Here is a 19,762-nt window from a genome sequence, read left to right as displayed (position 1 = left end):
CCAAGGCACAAGGGGACCTACTCTCTTCACAGCCATGCCGCATCCATTCCGCAGCTACTCCAGCCACGCTAGCCCTCCACCTCGGGAACAAAACAGGCAGAGCCCGAGGTGTGCAAGCTCAAGCGATGGCAGTCTCCAAGCATTCACTACCAGTGCAATCCTTGTACGACAACAGTACTGCAGCAGGTGTTATTCGTACATCCGATCTGCCAGCTGTTCAGCTTTTCCGTGCGCCTAAAATCTCCATCCGTGTCCAGTATGGACCCATGTCCGCAAGAGCACGAAAAGGGTCAACATGGACAGCGATCAGTAATCACTATCAATAGGCTGTTCTTAAGTCGTTCGGCAGGGTAGCCTAGATACCCCACACGACGACAGTCGCAACCAAAAGACACAAACCGTCGTATGAAGAAACAATGTACGAAGAGGTGCGCTCTGCGTGCGGAAGAGGCAGCACGGGCACAGTGCCCACCGGCCTCCACCTTCGCATTAGGTTCCGACAATATCGACCCATTACAGTCAGGATGGTGGCAGGCACGTCACAAGGCATCGCGCTCCAAGTACACAACCAACATCCGTCACTCGCCTCACTTGCAAGATCTAATCGACCTAAGTATATAACTAATCCGCTCCAACGAACCTCACCACCTGAATTCGTCTGCCGCCCCTTTCGTTCCTGAGCATATACGAGAATGCCTACCGCAGCTCACTTGCTTATTGAGCAGCGCTACCGGCGTGCCTTTGCGGTTGCTCGTACGGGTTGCCAAAACTCTCAACCTAACTTCCTTCTTTCGAATCCCACGGGATTCTACTCCGCAGAAGCGATCACGCGTCATACCGCTTAGATTGACGCAGCAGTGTAACACACCCACCCTACCAAATGGCCTGCAGCGCTGCCTCATAGCAACCGAATGCAATAGCGCGAGGCCACTAGAAGTGGCGGCGATATAAGCTCCATCGTCCGCCTTCGTGCCACCACAAGCAACAGTTTGCACCAGTTTGATCGCTCTTCTCAACCGGGTACTTAGTTTCCCGACATTCAAGACGCTCTCAGTCTTGCAAAGACCGCACGAGCCACACACCCCTGTCTTGCTGCACATTTTCGCACCTGTTCCAAGCATGTCATCCCAGCGCCAACTCGTTTCCCACAACCACATCCCCAGATGACATACAGAACAGCCGGTAATATTAGAGGCTCCAGAGCCGCTATGCACATACAGCACAGTATGGATGAATGCCGACCCACATCTTGCATGCATACGCAGTCCAGTGCTGCCACTGTAGCGGCTTATCGCTCTCGCCATGGTGCAAGGCCGAATTTGCCTGGGGACAAACCCGCCAAGGCTGGGCATCACGGAGCTGTTACCGACGGCCAAGTAACAGAACTCCCACGCCTACCAATCTCCAACCTTTAAGGCAGCGCCTCCACATCCTGCGCCCGAAGATGTGCGCACAAAGAAAACCCTCCCGTTTCACTCCTCCTCCGCCACCGCCGCCATGGCGGCCCCGTTGCCCTTGGCCTTAAGGATGCTGTACGCTCGCTTGATCTTGGACAAGCTCAGCCGCGTGACCTCCTCTGTGGGCAATGCTTGCACAACGGCGCGGTCCAGTAGCGCCTGAGCGGCCAGGCCAGACACGGGTACCGGTCGCAAACGATATATGTCACATCGGAGGAAGGCAGCAGAAAGCATCAATACTGCGCAGTTTTGCACGTGTATGTTATCAGGAGGACAATTGGCCATGTCGCGGGAGGTGTAAGAAAGGCCGGATCCCGCTCAAGATCAACAATAACCCAGCCGAGAAACAGGCGGCCCCCGGCCAGCCATCGCTGGCGGCAGTACAAACTCATTCTTGGCAGAAGGGAAGAGGAGCACAGGCAGAGGGGTACACGCAGACCCCAGACATTGAAAAGACCTGCATTACCCGGGCATTTATCACAACCAATATCTTAATATGTCCATGTCAAGCTCCCGGTCCCTGCCCTTCCCACAATCAACCGCAACCCAATGCCCTCCTATGTCCTCGTACCTCAAGCGCCTTGTCCCTCTCGGCACTGTGGAAGGCGCCCTTAGAAACCTGCTCGTCAATCACCAGCTGCTCCTCCTCCAGCTCCTTCGAACAGGGCCACGGAGTGTATTAGCAAGCACGGGTGGCTTTAACCCACGGCTTGAGTTTTGGCCCTACCTTAAAAGCCTTCTCTGTAGCTACGGAAACGCGCATTCAAGGTTTAGTTGTATTCAGTTATGTTTAGTCTTAGAAAATCACATTTTGACCCCAACAAATTTGAATTCCTTCAGGACTATTGTGAGTAAAGAAGGACAGGGAACATAAAATTCGACAAATGTTTGTGCTAACAAGTTAATACTGAGTGCCTTGCGGAAGCTTCGGCCATGTCACCAGGAAGCGTGTACCTAGGATCCATTGTATCCCTACGGGAACTAATCGGACATTCGGTCCGGTCCTGCTTTAAACCCTCCACCTCCACCAAATGTTGCACCTTGAGCGACTCCTCAAATTTGGCCGGCAGAGGCTTATTGAACCAGGGATGTGCCTTGATGGTGTCAATGCTGGCGCGGCTCTCCTGCAGACATAGGAAGACATACATCGCGGCGTGACGGGCTAAAGTAGCGAGTGCGTTAGGAAGGTAGAAATGACAAAGGGGGACAATGTTAAGCGCGTGGCACTTCGGTGCTAGCGGCGCCGCGCTATATTTGCCCAGAATATGTCTTCTAATTTCGCACCGACCACCAACAGCGGATTCCTGCTTGTCGGTATGCAAACGTCGTGAGGGACGACATCAACCCCAAAGCCATCATCTCTCCCAAATCCATCCATGCATTCCGCAGCCCGTCACATCATCCTCGACCATCCTACACACCTGTTTTACATGGAACATCTTATCCAGCAAATCCTTAAGTTCAGGGGATAGCCGCGAAGCGGCAGATGTATTGTTGGGCACCTCCCGCCAACTGGTCTTGATCTGCTGGAGCCAAATGTCGTACAGCCCAGCCGTGTTGTTGAAGTTGTCATCCTGGGATGCAGCGGGAGGAGAACGCGTTTCAGCAGCAGGACTGCCATTGAAGGTGCTGGTGGCGTAGATAACCAGCCTGCTGTCAGCCATACCTTGTTATTAAATAAGCCGACCTCGGTAAATGAGCCTGGGTCGTGCCAGACGCGCTGATAACCACGTGAACGAACAGGGTTTCTGCTAAGCGGCATTAGTGCAGTGCCCTCTGCCCCAGTGCACAGCCCTCTGTCCCTGTGCTCCGAGGACGGAGCTTTACACCAAAGCCTCCATTCAAAGCAGAAGCCATCCCTCAAGGCCCCGACTAGTAGTGGTATGTACATAGTAGATACCGCGCAGCGCACTCTTTCCAGTTGACACACGCCCCGCTAACCGCGTGGTTGAATGTGATGCGCATAGAAACGGACCTACCTGCGTCTCAAATGGGAACATGCCAACAAGCATGACATAAAGGAGCACGCCGGCAGCCCACACGTCCACTTTCTTTCCGTCGTAGCCAGTCCTGTGCGGATTGAGCAGTAACGGCGGCGCAAGGAGCTTTAATTTATGGCCAGCTAGTAACTACAAAATGTCGGGTTTTAGCCGACGTGTGCGGAAAGTGGTATGATCGGCAAGGGCGGTGGTCCAGGAGATGAGAACGCTCTCATAGCTTCTTTTAAGATCACAATTAAACCGGTGCTGACGCAACCGAAACCCAGGGCATAGCTGTTGTGCAAGCAGCCGTGCGCAGCCTATACATCCCGCCAACTGCGTGCGCGTCCCCTCGTCCGCCTTCTCTACAACACCGGTTTCTCAGAACGCGACAATCTTTTCAAATGCGTAGCCCCCAAGTTCAAGACCACTCATGCCTGGGACAGTCTACAGGGGCACGATAAGCAGCACAACTCAAGACGTAATTCCGTAACCGTGTTTATCCAGAGAGAGCATTCCACTTTGCAACATAATTGCCATAGAACAGCCGCTCAAGGCGCAAACCCAATTACTCGGGGCCAGACATCACCCCCCGCTGCAATTCCCCAAGGCCAAAACTAAAGCTCCGAAGAGGATCCTACTGACCTGCTGCTGATGAGCTCGGGGCCCATGTACTCAGGTGTACCAATGCGCATCGTGTCCATGTTGGAGTTGGCCTGTAGGGGGTCACAGCGGGTCGAGAGAACGCGGCGAGGAATTCCAGGTCGAGAAAATGACCCACTGCAACGGACCACCATGGCAGGGCTGGAGTCAGGAGCTGCCTAAGAGCGGTTAAGGACTTCAGTGCCACATTTGACACAGAGCAGGCCGAGAATGCAAGTGAACGGACGACGACGGAAAGCAGGCAATGGCTTGCTACTGAGCAGTGGATGGCCCAGCAATGCTGCCCTGTCCACAATTTCAACAGCTCCATCCATGGGAGCGAGAAACTCCCAACCTGCCGTGGCACACAGGCCTCGACATAGACTTGACCCCTGCTAATCAAGACCCGTCTGCTCGACAGGCTGAACCCGGTTTAGCCATTCACCCAGAACCGGATACTCAATTGGACAGGGATGTGAGAGCACGGCTGTTGTGTTGCAGTTTTGATTAACGTCGGTCATGGAACTGACTGAGGCTTATACAGCATGCGACTCGCAGGCAGATCAAAACATGCCTCTGCCAAGGGCAAGGCAACAAGGGCAGCACATTGTTGCGAGTGACAGCGATGGGACATGCACCGGATGGGCCCGGGGCAGCGAGGGGCAAGCCGTACATTTATACACAACGCTCCCCTGTTGCGTAACCAAGCTTCTTGGAGCTCGCCCTCGCTAAAACGGACCCGGCTTACAACTCATGACCCGGCGGCTCACAAGTGCCCCACTATACCTGCTTCCCTCGGGCATGACATAACATGAAATTCCTAATCCAACAAGACAGAAAAACAAACCCAACTTAGGCCCCATGGACAACAACACTGTCGCAGGGTCCATGTCGAGCGCAAAGCCCATTCGTTCAGCCCTACCCTCATCGAACGTTTACGCCACCACCGCACCTGCCAGTGCTTTGCAAAGCCGAAATCGCACAGCTTCAGCCAGGCAGGGTCATGGTTGTCCAGCAGAGTGTTATCCAGCTTCAGATCTCTGTGGGCCACGTTGTTGCGGTGGCAGTACTCCACAGCGCTGATCAGCTGCCTGCAATTACGATACGCACCCCCATGGGGTTCCAGAAGGGACTTCCAGGGTGAGCGACGGCGTGGACATAGATGATATTTAACAATGTGGCGAATAATGTCACATTGACGTTTATGGTATGAAAGGATGGCAGGACAGATCCCAGAGTCCAGGGAGTCATCCCAATCCATGCATAACACAAGCACATACAACCATGTCAAGCAAAGCCACAGGGGCGCTTCATTCACAGGAGGCCACGACAGACGACGTCCCTTAACCATTCTAAAATGTGCAAGGGAGCGGCGCGTACCCAGATCATTACTAGGGCCACGACGACACACATGTGGACACTGCGTGAACACGGCTTCCAGTGTCCCCTTGTGCTACTGTTCAGCGCCTAGCAGCGCTGTCCGCTACCTGTGCTGGTTAGGCCCGTTTGTCACCATGTTGTTTCCATGACGCAACGGCACATCGGTCGCAGCCCGACATACCAATGTGCGTCATGGGTCCCATAGGATTACCAACCTGAAGAAGTACCGCGCCTCGTCTTCATCCAGGCACAGACCCGCGCGCTCCGACTTGGTTTCACGCTTTTTCGTCACGTATCCTACCATGTTTCCCCCTGGTGGTCAAGCCAAGCATCAGAGGGCCCCGGATAGCGTCAGGTCAAGAGGTACGGTGTAAATGAATAGCAATAACGCAAGGGAACAAAACGCTTCGCAAGTTGGCACGTGGAAGGGACTGGAAAGAAGCATAGGGCATCCTGAGGCCAAACCCTTAACCGCTCGCCGCACTGAGCTTGCTGCCGCGGCTCGAGTTCTCCCAACTCCGTATTTGCCTCGTGGCAAAAACAATCATAATTGCACAGGATACTCCATGGCTGGACACGTACCCTGCTTTAAGGCCCCCTAGAAAAGACCCGAGGCGGCGTACCTGGCACATACTCCATGATTAACCCAAGGTGCGACTTGCTAAGGATGACTTCGTCTGCGCTGACAATGTTCAAGTGGCCCTGACCCAGATCCGCCTGTATTTTTATTTCACGCTTGATGACCTGAATAGCCGGCTTCGGAATGGGCCGCTTAATAAGCTTGATGGCCACCTCCGTGCCTGCTTGCTTATCCCGGCACAGCCATGTTTCACCTTCACCCCCGCGGCCTAGAAGCTTGATAACTTCATGAGTTCCCGAAAGGCCAAAGTCAGGAACACTTGGCTTCGTCGGCTTCGGTTGAGTGGGCTTGCTGGTTGACTTGGAGCTTCCGGCAGGTGCTTCATACTTCGCACTGCTAGGCTGTGAGCAGCAAGCGCCCATGTTGTTGTTGTTCGCCGAAAAGTAGAGTGCGAGCTGTTTTCGTGCCGGCTGACACCCTGTCTGTCCAATAATTCCAATGAAACGGAGCCTGAATTCGCTGACCTTAGCTGCGTGTCACGCAAAGCTTGCCGGGGTGGACGGCCTTGGAGCCATCACCAGGCACTGGACCAGTTGGGATCGAGGCAAAACGGGCCGTTCACCTTAGTTTCACAATACCCGACACCAAAACATTCCGCTGCCAGTTGTGAACAAAAATTGCTGGGCAAACATACCGGTAACGTGATACAAAAGAACTTGACATCAGGAAGCCACGCCACGGAGACCGCCCCTTAGCTGAAGCTCCACCTTTAGTTGAGAAGGAGCGCAGGACTAGAGAAGGCTAAACTTAGATAGGAGCGGACCAGCCAGCCTATCCTGCCCACCTGGGCGTGACTGAAGTAACTTTAGGTGAGACAGGAAGCTTACTACGTACGTTACAGCATATGATATGCGAGCCACCTGAATTCTACTGTTTAGGGTTTGAGATACATTAATATTTTGTAAAGAGGAACTAGGCGCGAGGAGCAAGACGGAAAGGATGATACTGTGATTGATGATCAGCCGCGAGCAATCCACAATGTACCTGTATATCAATCCTTAATCTCTGAAACCGAAGTCCTTGAAGCTGCAGCAATACGGCAGCCCCGTACACTTTACCGACGAGAGCAAGCGGGCAGAACCCGAGGCATGGTAGCACCTCAACGCACGAGCAAGTGACAGCTCTCTACAGCAGGATCACATCTATGACCTTTCGGTAGTGATCGGACAACCCCAGGGTGTTCCAGATCACGGTTCAATTTGGCAGAAGCTGCTTGCACCTGCCAGAAGTAGAAGCTAGGAAGGCTAATACGAAATGGCAGTGAATCAATCAGCCTCTGGACCTCACTGGCTTGCGAAGGACCCCAGCAAAAGGTGGACAGAGGTGCTCATCCTGGCGTACAGCCCGTTCTGGATTATATGGGCCTTGGTGCTGTTGGTCCCCTTCCAGATTTATGAGGTAAACACAGTCACAGCTAGCGTCGTGCCTGAAGCCGCTAACGACCCTTGGGCCCGCAACACCCGCGCATATGCAGTACTGCGGCAATTATGGCTACATGTTGATCGGGCTATCCTGTGCAGCTCCGACAGTTATATTGCCTCTCTTCATACGCTGCAAGGTAATTGGCGAAAGGGTGGACGAGGGGCCTGTTGGACGGTTAGAATTCTCCTTCCTGATCCTGTACGACAATACATCACACAAACTTAACCGCTGCACTGGGCCATCTCGGTCATGGTCCAGGCACGCTAAACTAGCCACTGGCTTGGAGTAGGTTACAAGGTAACTTCCTTCAGCCGTTTTTACCCGACGGGTTGTCCCGTTCCACCCCTGTTCTCATTCAACGTCTTTTCCATTTGAGGCATATTGCCTTGTGAAAGCTCTGCGCCTGATTTTCTCGTGAGCGTCGGGGAGCCTTGGCCAACTCAAAATCGGACGAAGTTTGATGCGGCTGCACACTGGCCTGCAAGCGCATCCTTAGCAGGTCATTTCTACAGGCCTAAGCCCACGACCCAGTTGGAGCGTGATAGTCAGCCGAAGGCTGGCAGTACGAAACGTACAGAAGCTGTCCCTACAGCACGACCGACAAGGCTGGAAGTGAGATTCAACCACACTGGTAGCAGCAACTGCAGCACCTGCCGTGAATGTAAAAGCACTGAACATCAGCATCTGAACGTGGAGCAGCGCAGAACCGAAGCAGGACACTGTTTGGACCCAACGAAGTAACCGCCCAGCGGGAAGAGCAGCTTGGCAGATATTACTCAGAGCCGCTTAAGCTTTCGCACACAGATCGCTTAAGGGTTTTCGGCTGTGGCCTCGTACCTTGACTTGGGGGGGTGTTCGACTGATGCCCAAGAGTCGGCAGAGGCCTTCGTCATGCAGCAGCATGGGTGGAGCCCCAAGTTTCACAGCATGGACATTTCCTGGAATCCCAGGGCTGGCCTGGCTCTATGTTTGCTGGCCGGGAGCTGTCCTGACCGTGAAGGTGCCTAGTTTATCCTGCCGCTGTTTCAGGCCAGTGTCACCTGCCCTGAGCAAGGCAATGGCCGCTTACCTCCCCTGGCCTGGGCTGCGTGCAATCTTTGCGGCTAGGCCGTCCACTGCCGGGAGGTTGACCGGATGATGCACGATCTGGACGCACCCATCTGCCTGCTTGCCTGCAGGCCGACCAGGGCAAGCCCATGTGGCAGCGATTCTGGGTCAAGGTGCGTGAGGAACAGGGTGCGTGGGTATAGGCTGTATGGGTGTGGCAGGGGTTCTGAAGCGACATGTAAGAATGAAGCTTCTCATAGGAGAAGGATAACATCACGGATGCCGTTGGTCGGAGGGAGGAGAGGGTTGCCGCCGAGACGTTGAGGCAAGCGTGCGTCCACGGGTATTTGGGGGGATGGTGGTAGATTCCGGGATGCCGCTGCACCAGAGCTGGACGAGAGAATGCGGACTGGGCAGGCAGCGGTGATTTTGAGTATTCCTCCGGCCCAACCGTTGCCCGCCTTTTGCGTTGTTGAAGCATTCCTATCAGCCGCACCGTTCCTCATCCACCGTCATGCTGCCCCGCAACTGCCCGGGTAAGGACCGGAAGCCAGCATTTTACACCGCCATGTGCGGTGCTCAGCTCAGATTCGGTCCTTGGCCTTGCTCCGCCGCGCCCTTGCAGGCCAACATTTGGATCTTTATCTTCAGTTTTATCGGGAACTATTTTTGGACGCACTACTTCTACAAGGTGTTGGGCGCATCGTACACATTCGTATCCTGGCGGATCAATGACGTAAGCTGAAAGGCGTGAATCGTATGGAAGTGGGATGGGCTTGGGATCATCCCGCTAGCGCGGATATTTGCTCCAGCCAGGGCTTCCGGAAGCCAGGTAAGAGACCGGAGGAACTTACGTGCGGGATCCTGGAGTTTGGCGGACGCCCATGCGGCATGGCGGAAAGCATGACCAGGTCCAGGGGCATTGGCTTGGAAATAGAATCCAAGGGCAATGCATGCCGAATCCATGTGCCCGTTCAGGGTCTGTGTGCATATGCCGCTTACGACGCTCCCAGCAGCTAGTTAGGGCCACAAGCTCATCTGCCGCCTGAGGTCCGGATGCGGAACGGGTGGTCATGGAAATGGCAGTTTGGTGGCCCCTGCAGTGAGGAGGTTCCATCGTTCTAAGGGCCGTTATCCTGGCCCGACCGCGTCCTTACTGACCTTGTCCGTTTGTCACCCACCCCACCAGGTTCCCATCACGCTTATTCTGATGACCCATGGATACTTCTGCTTTTACCACGTTATATCCAACCTGCTGCTACGCCGGGTGAGTGTGGCCATGGGGCCTGCGCCCGTGTCGTTGTGGGGACGTTGCGGATAGAAAACCTGCCGAGCATGTGAAAGGTACTTATCGGCTTTAGTAGCCTTAGGAGTAAATAAAGCCGAAGCTCGTACGGGGTTGGGGACGCAGCGCTTGCTTCGATGTGCTGGAAGAGCATCCATTCAGGGCGCGTTCGATGCGTGTAAGGGGAGCCGATTACCTGCGATATTCGGCAGGCGCGTGCGCCGGCTCTGCGGCGCGCTCTTAAGGGGCCTGGCCAGACCAGTCCCTCAGTGGGGCAGGTCAAGGATAGGGTGAGGTTGCAAGTGCAAGGGTTGGCTCCGGCCGCTCCAACCTCAATGTCCAACTCCATCTCTCACTGTGCTAATGGCCTTTTGCTAGGTTGGTAATTTGATTCAGGTCGTGTGGGACCCGCTCGTTTACAGGCGAAAACCCCCTCCCAGACGCTTTCCTCACGTACACAGTACTGCCATGCCCATACCGATGCATCACCACACAGGTCCAGACGGGCCTTGCGAAGAGCTCTTTGCTGGTACGGCGAAGCGCCATGGCGCTAGTCGTTTTCCTGCTATCATACGCTACTGCCTACGCAGAAACGCTGACGATTGCCCACGTGAGCGCTGGGGATTAAGGGGCAGTGGGGGGGAGTCCGCCGCTGCTGGCTTATGGGGTGGGCAACCTCCATTTTATCCTGAAAGGGAAGCCGTCGATGTAAGACGTGATCCATGTAAGGGGCAAGGGCCGTCCCCGTCGTGTTTTGTGCCGGCAGTGATCATGTTCTGTGTCCCTTAGGGGTGTTGAGATGCTACGACTAGCATCGTAGGGTGAACACCTGGACGGCCAAACGAACAAGGCATGACCAGCGAGCCGGTGACACTCGGCACGCACCCGCACCTGCATCCCTCCCTCTTCCTCCCTGTGCCGTAGTTCCCGTACTACACCTTTGTGGATCGGGACAAGATGTACACGGTGGGCTCGTTATTCTATGCCATTTACTTCTTTGTCTCCTTCCCCATGTTCTTCCGTATGGACGAGTACCCGCAAAAGAGGTGCGGGGGAGGGCAAGCGGAGGGAGATCTGCGCGTGTCCCGATGCCCCGGGGGCTTGATCGCGACCACAGCAAACTTATTGTTAAGCCAATCCAGCCAAAACAATAACGCCCAAACGGCCAACTTCCAGCCGCGGGCCAAACCTGCACACATTTGTTACTACGGACATGCCCAACCTGTGATGCCCTTTTCTCATCCTCCGCCGGTTCTTTCCTTCGTTCCCTGATCTCTCCTCGGCATTTCGTCCTTGTACCTCTTACGCCTATCGCCTTACATGAAAGTGTCCTTTAAAGCGATTTTGCGTTGGTCGCCGGGTAGCAGTGTCGGCGATGGCCTTGTTGTACTTAACTACTTGTTGGGACTTCACTCTGGTTGACAGCATATTGACTATGCACTTGGCGGCATAGAGCATCAATTTTCCTGTAAATCTTTGCTTAGTAGGCACACGTTGACAAACTCCTTTTCAGGATCCGCCCGATGGCTCCTCCCCTGTCCACTTTTAGTTCCCTTCCCTCAGGTCCCTACTCCAGTCCCACGCCGTTCGACCCCATTCTTCTCTGCTCCTCGCTGTCCACCTCCGCCTCTCCTGTCCCGGTGTGTTTCCTCCCCCTGCCTCAGGGGCGCCAAGTGGACCTCCAGTGAGGCGGCTCTGGATGCCCTGGCGGCTGGCATGCTGGTCACCATCCTGCTGGACCTGTGGCGCATCACCCTGGGGGGCATCGTGGAGCTCAAGGATCAGGGCCTGCCATGGATGTAAGCCCCGTGTATCCACCGCACGACTGGGGAGGAAGTGGAGTTGCCGGCGTTCGGAGGCCTACCGAGGCCTGTTGGGGGTAGAGCCGCAGCACGAGCCTGGCGCTGCTGATGGCCCAGTTCTACAAGACGGTATTGGGAAGGGGGACGCAGCCACGGGTGGATTGTAAGAGGCTGGGTTTTAGTCTTAAAATGTGGTGGCCAATTGGGGAATGGCTATATGGCTATATGCGGCGCTTGGCAGGCAGCAGATGCCGTATGCCGGCTTATCTTCGAAAATTCAGCACCAGGACCTCGGTGGACATTCTGCCACGGTCGCTGTATCTGCCGCACATGTTTGGGGGCCCCAGCACAGGGAGCAGCACCACCTGACCAACCTCCTACTAGTTCTGTATGAAATGAGCGGCTAATGGGTATGGTCAACAGGCGCTGCTGCAGGTTTGGGAGTAGGAATGAAGACGCGCACTAGCGACCTACGTGCCGTGATAATAATTCTCTACCAACGAGCCTTCCGCGAGCGGGAAAGTTCGAGGGAATCCCGCACCCAAGGATGAGAGCCCGTGGGAGTGGGTGCGTGGGGCGTACGTCGTGGGGGATGGAGGGTATACTGCGTAGGCTGCGTTGAGGCGTAGAACTGTGTCCATGCAAAACCTTTATGTGTATCAATGATGCCCAGGTGTTCCTGATAGGATAATAGGCGTTCAGTCGTGCGTAAAGCGAGGTCCTCTAACAGCGGCCAACGTTCAGCATTTGTTCGGACGCAAGATGATGGCTCTGGCTTGGCTTCATTATAGTCTTCCTGGTAAAAGGGCTGAACGAGGTACCCACGTGTATCAGCAGAGGTTCGTTGGAATCTCACTATGGCCAGTTTTTGCGGCCACAGGGAGGCGAATGCTATTGAAGGAGCTTTTGCGCTGTCAGGCATACATGTCAAGGACGTCACATGTATTATTCTCCTTACAATAGTGACAGGCGGTACATGATTGAATATTTCAGCGCACAGTCTAGGACAGCATCCATTCTCAAGCCTAGGAATCTCCATCGTTCAGCACAGTATCGTTGCTCGCGGCAGCTGCCTGTCCCACCATCGCCACAACCTTGCAGATGCCCAAGCGGCATGCGCTGAGGGACATGCCGCTTCTATGGAAGGTGTCACCACCTGGAGCTGCTCTCCTGGGGTGGCAACTTGGGAAGGCACAAGAGACCGCACCAAGTAGCAACCCCATCATGCTCCCCCTGTTTTATGTACATTAACCACATTTTTGCGACGCCAGACTCCTGACCCGCACAGGTCAGGTTTAAATATGCAATAGATAACCAGTTGATGCTAGTTGCAGCTTTGCCCGATGGCTCGACTACGTGCAGGATACGCTCAAAACAGAGTTTGAACAACCTCATGCGCGTTTCATGCAGGCTGATCGCTAACAGGGCTTTTACTCCACTACGCTGCACTGCACTGAAACCAGCACCCGTCAACTGCCAGACCACGCAAAACAGCACCGGCGGCCGGCTACCACCGCACCCAGGTCTTCATTATGGCCAGACACCATAACGAACATCCACAATCGCACCGTCATCCTGTCACTGTAAAACCCATGGAAAGCTTCTTGAGGCCCAGAGTACCGTCTGTCTGGCCGCTGCCCTCGTCTCCAATCGTGCGGGCCCCCCTCCCGCTGCGAACACTGCCAGCTAGCACACCAGCATTCATCATTTCAATCGTCGCAATCATAGCCATCACAGACGTGTACATCCCCCCCCCGGGCCATACACCGCCGCCGCTCATGACCGCTTAACAGCACACTCTGCACATGGCCTGTGCTACCAAAGCTTCTCCCGCAATCAGCACCAGCACTAATTCCTTACTTAGCCACCGCCGCGCCCATGGTGTTGACCTTGACGCCCGTCTTGCGCCAGTCCACCGCCGGCTTAATCAGCTCCATGCGCACGCGGTCACGGTACTGTACCGCAAAGTCCAGCAGGCTATCAATCATGCTGTCCGCCAGCAGGTGCGGCTGCAGCCCCAGCTCCACCAGCTTGGTGTGCTTGGCGTTGTAGTAGTGCTCCTCCGCCTCGACACGCGGGTTCGGCACGTTCTGCACCACCACGTCCAGGCCCAGCTTGCGGCCCTCGCGGTTGACTATCTCGGCCAGCTGGTTGACGGAGAACTGCTCCGTGAACTGATTGAACACGCGCATCTCGCCGCGGGCCGCAGGGTTGTCGATGGCAATTTGAATGCAGCGTACCTGTGATTGCATGCGCGGTCCGCACCGAAGAGGAACGGGGGTTAAAACGCAGGCAAACCGTCGACTTGGACAAGACCGTGGCCGCGCCGTGAGATACAGCATATGCTTCACAAACTCAGTAGCTACGGGTGTAGGGGGGAGACCGTTTCACCACAACCTCAGTGACGCACCCACCGTGTCGCGGATGTCTAAGAAGCCACGGGTTTGGCCTCCCTTGCCGTACACGGTCAGGGGGTGGCCCACAGCAGCCTGAACCAGGGGGAGGGAAGCGCGTGCGAAGGGTATGTAAGGAGTGCCACGTAAGGAGCCAACCCACCCGCAGGTGCTCCAATTGCGCATGCCTGTATATGCACATCGATGATGTTATAGCGGGCAATTTACTGTGTGCAGTCGAGGGCCCATCGAAACTGCCTTGGCAGTATGCCTATGCCTTGCCTGACAGTAAAACATTAATTCTGCAGCTGGCATTTTCTGCCCAAATCTGTCTGTTTTGCAGTTCCTATGTGCTACTGGCAAAATATACGAAAGGATTCCACGCGGGGGACAGGAGACGCCTGCTCAGGGTGGAGGAATAACGGTTAGAAGCACGGGAAGGTGAGCGGATGCTGGGAAGATGAGCTTGGAATCTGCAAGAGCGTAGAACAACCCTTCGCTCGAAGGGAAGTCCCCACATAAGACCAAAGGGGTGCAGAAGACTGCCGTTTCCGGATACTACTGGATACTTCTTCCAGGTTGCAAACGACAACAGATAGCAGGGAGATACCAGCCTTCAAAAGCTGCACACCGCCGTCCCACGCCTCGCGTACCCAATCCAAGTAAGACCCCGGGATGGTGGCCAAGTTTACCGTACCTGCACAACAAAGCGGTTAAGCGCCGTGCCGAAGATGCCGTCGTAGTCGTAGCGGTTAATGAGCATGGGGTCTGCCATCGTCTCCTCCGTACGCACGCCGTACACAACGCCCTGCAGGTTGGCACGGCGTGTGACGAGCAATTATACATCATTTCAGGACGCGCCTTCCTTTTCACAAAACTCTTTCGCCCGTAACAACCCATTGAAGGAAGTCCTTCGACCGCAGCTTGCAACCCGCAGTTCCACCCGCGTGGGAGCTGTGCCGTACCTGGTTCAAGTCTGTAGCTGCCACCTTCCAGGCCTTGCACGTGAACAGCATGTTGGTCGAGTCATGAATCTTGGATAGATGGTAGAAAGAGTTGCCCTGTTAAGAAATACGTTATATTGGTGTCGGGAAAGCGTGTTACCGATATTCTTAAAGTATTTCTCCCTTTGGGGTCAGCAGCGACCGATCGCAGCCCTTGCTAGGGCGTTAGGGAACTGCGAAACCGGGGACGCAGGCAGCTATACCTAACGACCTAATGCTTAACCTCGTGCCAATGCACAACGGAATGCCCTTGCGGAACGGCGGCCGCAACCCTTGAAACACCAGCCGTACCTGCTTGGGGTACGGCAACGTGTCCGTACGGCCGTTGTGCGTAACGGTGAGGTAGCCCTCCTCAATATCAATATTGGGGGTACCATACTCGCCCATGGTACCCAGCTTGACCAGATGGCAGTCGGGCTTGAGCTCCTACTCCCAGCAAATGAATCGGGAAGATGGGATGAAGGATAATGGGATAAAAAGGAGTGGGACGAGAAAGGAAACCAACCTGACCAACATAAACTCAGTCCGTGGTGCTGGCGTCGCGAGACTCCCAGCCCTTGGTTTGGATACCCCAAGAGGACATGGGTGTAACAGACAGCGCCGCCAAAGATATAGAATTGAGGGATACTGGATATTGGATGTAGTTGTATGGTGGGGGAGGACGTGCCTCGTGGGAGGGTTGGGTCAGGCAAAAGAGAAGATGCAGACTGGAAGGTGGCTGCGAGAGCATCAAAGCCCACAGACGACCACCAAACTGACGACAAGGAGGCCACTGGTGAAGCTTAACCACCCTGTAACAACATCAACGACAGCAGCAGCACTGGGCCATTTTAAATGTCGTCATAGCAGAGTTATGAACCCTCTCACGGCGCCTCCCTGTGCCCGGTGCACAGCTGCGCCAATATCGCTTTAAGCCCGTCTCTATTTTCAACTTTCGAAATGTTAGGGGCTTAACTCTCCTGCCCCTGCTTCAACCCTTCCGAATCCAGCCTGCTCAGACGGCGGATGATACGATTAATCCGCTGCCACTGCATACTGCACAACCGCTTCCCGCTCAACCTTGCGTCCGGGCCGCTCCTGATCCTTCTTGTGCAATCCATTCCAACCGTTTGCGCCCCCACTCAAAGCCACATTCCCTACCCTCAAAACCAAGACACGCACGAACATCACCCGCCTTACCCCCTCCTGTCCATCCCAGCAACAGCCCCGTATCGCCAGAGGACCCATACTCCGAAGCTGCCAAACAACCACTCAACCTATACTGCCGCGACAAAAAAAGACGCCACCGCGCCGCTGGAGACGGTTACGTGCTTTCCCTAATATATCCCCACTCGCGGGCCCCTCCCCAACAACCCCTCCCGAGGTCGCCATTTCCAACCCCCATTCACCTACCTTGATGGCGAACAGCACATTGAGGGTGCCCACGACGTTGTTGGTCTGGGTGAACACGGCCTTCTGGCGGTCGATCATGGAATAGGGCGCAGAGCGCTGCTCGCCAAAGTGAACCACATGTTCAGGCTGGAAGGAGGTGAAGGCCTTCGGAAAGGGGTGTGGGGGAGGGTAGTGGAGGTTTAAGACGAGCCACTGGCGAATGAAGCATAGTAATGGGGGGTTGTAATGGGGGGTTGAGGGAGCTCGGGGAGGGAGAGGGTGGCGATGGTGAACTGTCAAGGGTAGGTTAAGGGGGAATGAGGAGGGGGGATTGTAAGCATTTACAAGTTTTTAAAAGTTCAGCACGCACGTGCAAGGGTGTCCGTAAAAGCTGGGGGGCCATGGACGATAGGTTATTGGTATTGATGTGGGTACGCGGGGGGCCATTATCGTTCTCCCTAGTCCGTTTCAGCGACGAAGGGAAGCGCCTTCTTAGCGCAACGTGCCTAGCTTCCCCGACTTCCGAGAGGTGCCTGGCCAGTGCCAGGGCCGGCGCCTCGGTCATAATGGTGCGCATGCTCCGCCCTTGAATAACGAGGTCACCGTCGTACCTAGCCCGTGTGCTCGTATAAGAGCAGGGCATTCCGCGAAAACATGCAATTTGCCTTCAACTATAGGAAATCAACCTCCGGCTTCCATACGTGCGGAAAGTGCTGCAAATGCTTCGACGTATGGGATCGTTAGGACATGGGGAGCTGTGGGCGCGGTGCTGGCAACCACCACCTTGAGGAGGGTGCCCCCCATCAACAAAACGCCGCTGCTGCTCCGGTAAAAGATGCTTCGGTGCTCGTGCTTTTGGCGCGGACCAAAGTTCAGAACCCCTATGCAGGAAGACGGAGGTCTCCGCTGTACACTCGGGTTCAAATCGGGAAGGGTGCGCGCGGACACACGCACCTGCGAGAGGAACTCCCAGTCGCAGATGTCGCCGATCTGCAGGGAGATGTACTTCCCGGACACCTCCGCCCACCTGAAAAGCGGGACGAGGAGCGGGGGTTGTGAAGAAGGGGAGGGCCGGGGAAAGGAAAAAGAGGAGCCAGCTGTGTACTGGTCACGTGGCATAAGCGTGCTGGGGTGTGTGAAAGATCCTTTGCGGGAATGCACGACGGTGGCCGCTGCTGGCTCGCTCCCGCTCTCCTGAACCCAGGCTGGTCGTATCATGTACGGCATAGCAGCATGAAAAACCCCTAAAAACAGTAACCCAACAAGGCAGCGCACATACATACATATATAATGCATACAAACAAACATACAAACAAACATACAAACATGTGTGCTCCCGACCCTTGCGCTGTGTTTCGGCTTCGGCCCCCGGCTCTCGCAGCCCACAGTGTAATCTAAGTCATACAAACAAACATACAAACATACATACAAACATACATAGAAACATACATACTTGCGCACACGGTCGTGGATGGTGGCAATGGGGGTGAGGGTGTCCAGGCCCAGAGTCAAGTCGAACTGGCGGCGGCACAAGTTGTCCACAATGCACACCTCGTAGCCACGGGCCGAGAGGTGCAGGGCGGTGGCCCAGCCGCAATACCCGTCACCGCCTGTCAGAACGATCAATCGCGGCCGCGGTGGCATTGGCGAGGTGGGTTCAACAGAGGTGATGTTTTGTGGGTGCGCGTGCCCACGTGGGATGTTGGGTGGGCTGGAATGTGGGAGGATCCAGGGAAGGATGTGGAGTGCTGTTGCCGCAGGATTGCCTTAACAGGGGTTACTGACGCGCGTTTGGTGGAGGGAAGCGCCTTCCAGGCGTGACGGAACGCTTACGCTTCCCCGGAGCATCGAGGTGTGTAGAAAGCTCTAGTCCCAGTGCCTCATAAGCTGTAAACCCGCCAGTGCTGCCGGGAAAAAAGGCACTACAAAACAGCTGCACATGGATGCATGGAGAGAGAGGGCGGCGACCCTCCAGGATCTAATATGGTAACCTGGTTCGTTAGAAGTGGGAAGCACAGGCGACCGTGACCCCAGGGGTTTGGCCGCCCGCAGCACCCTGGTAGCGTGGTTGTCCACATCGCAGCTGTAAAGACCGCTTTGCTATGAAGTCAGTGTCTGGATAGATTCAAGGGAGAAGCCTGCTGAGGTGGCCCTCGTCGCGCGCCTGCGAGCTGCTCACCGATGATCATGACGCGGGTGCCAGCACCACCGCCACTGGAAGTCGGAGCAGGTCCAGCGGGCCTTTCAATTGTAGCGATAGCATTAACCTTTACGGAAACAGCGCGGCTGGCAACCTGGGCAGCGCTAGCGGCCTGCAAAGGGGCGCGAAAAAGCTGTAACCAGCTGCATCGCCACGGTCGGCACTCAACGCGCTAACCGACCTTGCGGCCGACCGATGCGCGCAATGCACAGACGCGTCCTGTACATGTTATGAAAGCATAATTTGGGTCAGGGAGATTCTGTATGCGGTGGCATCACGAAGGCCTCTGGGCCTCACCGCCAACACGCATGCTCGCCACGCTCTGTTGAGACGCAGCCTTGGCCGCACGGCGGCCTGTACAAAACCATCGCAAAACGGTTGTGTAAAGCGATTGAGCAAATTCGGTCAAATCACTCAGCGGCGGCAGCAATTTATGGTTGAGATTACTAGAACTGTAAACGCACCGGCGCGCTGATTTTGCATCATTGGGCACTGCATTTCCGCGTCTGGCTTATCAAGCGGTATTTGCACAGAAGTAGATGTAATCCGCGCTCAGGTAAGCATAAATCTTTATGATGCCGGAATGTGCCGTAAACCGACCGAATAATTATGCCATTCCAAAATCAAACTAACTCAATGCCAACCATGCCTTGACATCTACTATCCCATCTTTACATGAGTTGTTTCCTTCCTCCAAAATCAATATTCGTCCCACTTCGTCGTGTTGATATAGCGTCGAGGGTAGGCTCTGCTTGTAATGCCTTAAAGACAGGAGTAATGAATGTTCAAAACATTCATAAGATCCAACGAGCCGCTGGACCATTTGGCTGGCCCGTGGGTCCGGGCATTCAAAAGTTCTCTTCGCTAAGAAATCAACAACAAATAGTACGCAGGTGCCTGCATTCTTGACTGTGCATGTTAGGTTTTCTCGTTAGTTAGAGCCCATGCCCTTTCAGTGCAGGGCATTAATTTGGAATTGCCAAGACTTTCCACGTCTTCCAGGCGTCCATTTCCGTTTCTGCTTGCCTCTGTTTGAACCGCGCACATCACGACCTGCAAAAGTTTGATTTCGTCAACATCTGGCCAGATTGCAATGCGCGTGGCCGTTAGCAAGAGATCTAGGAGTTTAGGGCAACTCCA

At 55.0% G+C, this 19,762-nt stretch overlaps 3 protein-coding genes across 3 annotated transcripts; 1 reads left to right on the top strand and 2 right to left on the bottom strand.

Moving 5' to 3' along the window:
• Positions 1–1,472: 1,472 nt before the first annotated feature.
• On the bottom strand, positions 1,473–6,460 carry VOLCADRAFT_118773 (uncharacterized protein; the record flags this gene model as incomplete). The annotated part of the gene is made up of 9 exons (XM_002954456.1): positions 1,473–1,616; positions 2,029–2,112; positions 2,480–2,581; positions 2,879–3,031; positions 3,437–3,527; positions 4,082–4,152; positions 5,031–5,169; positions 5,674–5,770; positions 6,082–6,460. The coding sequence occupies 9 exons, from the start codon at positions 6,458–6,460 to the stop codon at positions 1,473–1,475; spliced, it is 1,260 nt and encodes a 419-aa protein (XP_002954502.1).
• Positions 6,461–7,203: 743 nt separating this feature from the next.
• VOLCADRAFT_109265 (uncharacterized protein) lies at positions 7,204–11,655 on the top strand (the record flags this gene model as incomplete). The annotated part of the gene is made up of 8 exons (XM_002954521.1): positions 7,204–7,496; positions 7,573–7,656; positions 8,699–8,740; positions 9,193–9,303; positions 9,757–9,834; positions 10,349–10,462; positions 10,777–10,898; positions 11,517–11,655. Exons 1-8 carry the CDS (start codon positions 7,353–7,355, stop codon positions 11,653–11,655), a joined length of 834 nt encoding a protein of 277 aa, XP_002954567.1. The 5' UTR covers positions 7,204–7,352.
• A 930-nt stretch (positions 11,656–12,585) lies between these two features.
• On the bottom strand, positions 12,586–19,261 carry VOLCADRAFT_109932 (uncharacterized protein). The gene is made up of 12 exons (XM_002954455.1): positions 19,087–19,261; positions 18,920–18,976; positions 18,804–18,841; positions 18,602–18,734; positions 17,876–18,032; positions 17,377–17,449; positions 16,444–16,587; positions 15,343–15,477; positions 15,013–15,108; positions 14,745–14,855; positions 14,069–14,143; positions 12,586–13,894 (listed from the first exon to the last, which is right to left on the bottom strand). Exons 1-12 carry the CDS (start codon positions 19,118–19,120, stop codon positions 13,511–13,513), a joined length of 1,437 nt encoding a protein of 478 aa, XP_002954501.1. The 5' UTR covers positions 19,121–19,261; the 3' UTR covers positions 12,586–13,510.
• Between the last annotated feature and the right edge of the window lie 501 nt (positions 19,262–19,762).

The sequence above is a fragment of the Volvox carteri genome, assembly GCF_000143455.1.
Source record: "Volvox carteri f. nagariensis unplaced genomic scaffold VOLCAscaffold_43, whole genome shotgun sequence".
NCBI classification, from domain to species: Eukaryota; Viridiplantae; Chlorophyta; class Chlorophyceae; order Chlamydomonadales; family Volvocaceae; genus Volvox; species Volvox carteri.
This window is presented reverse-complemented; position numbering and strand designations above follow the sequence as displayed.

Excerpts from the sequence above, each read along its gene's own strand:
- VOLCADRAFT_109932 (XM_002954455.1), bottom strand. The coding sequence starts at position 19,120 with ATGCAGTGCCCAATGATGCAAAATCAGCGCGCCG. Across the intron at positions 18,033-18,601 it reads CACCCGCGTCATGATCATCG|GCGGTGACGGGTATTGCGGC; the intron begins GTGAGCAGCTCG and ends TCGTTCTGACAG. Across the intron at positions 15,109-15,342 it reads CGTTGCCGTACCCCAAGCAG|GGCAACTCTTTCTACCATCT; the intron begins GTACGGCTGGTG and ends ATTTCTTAACAG.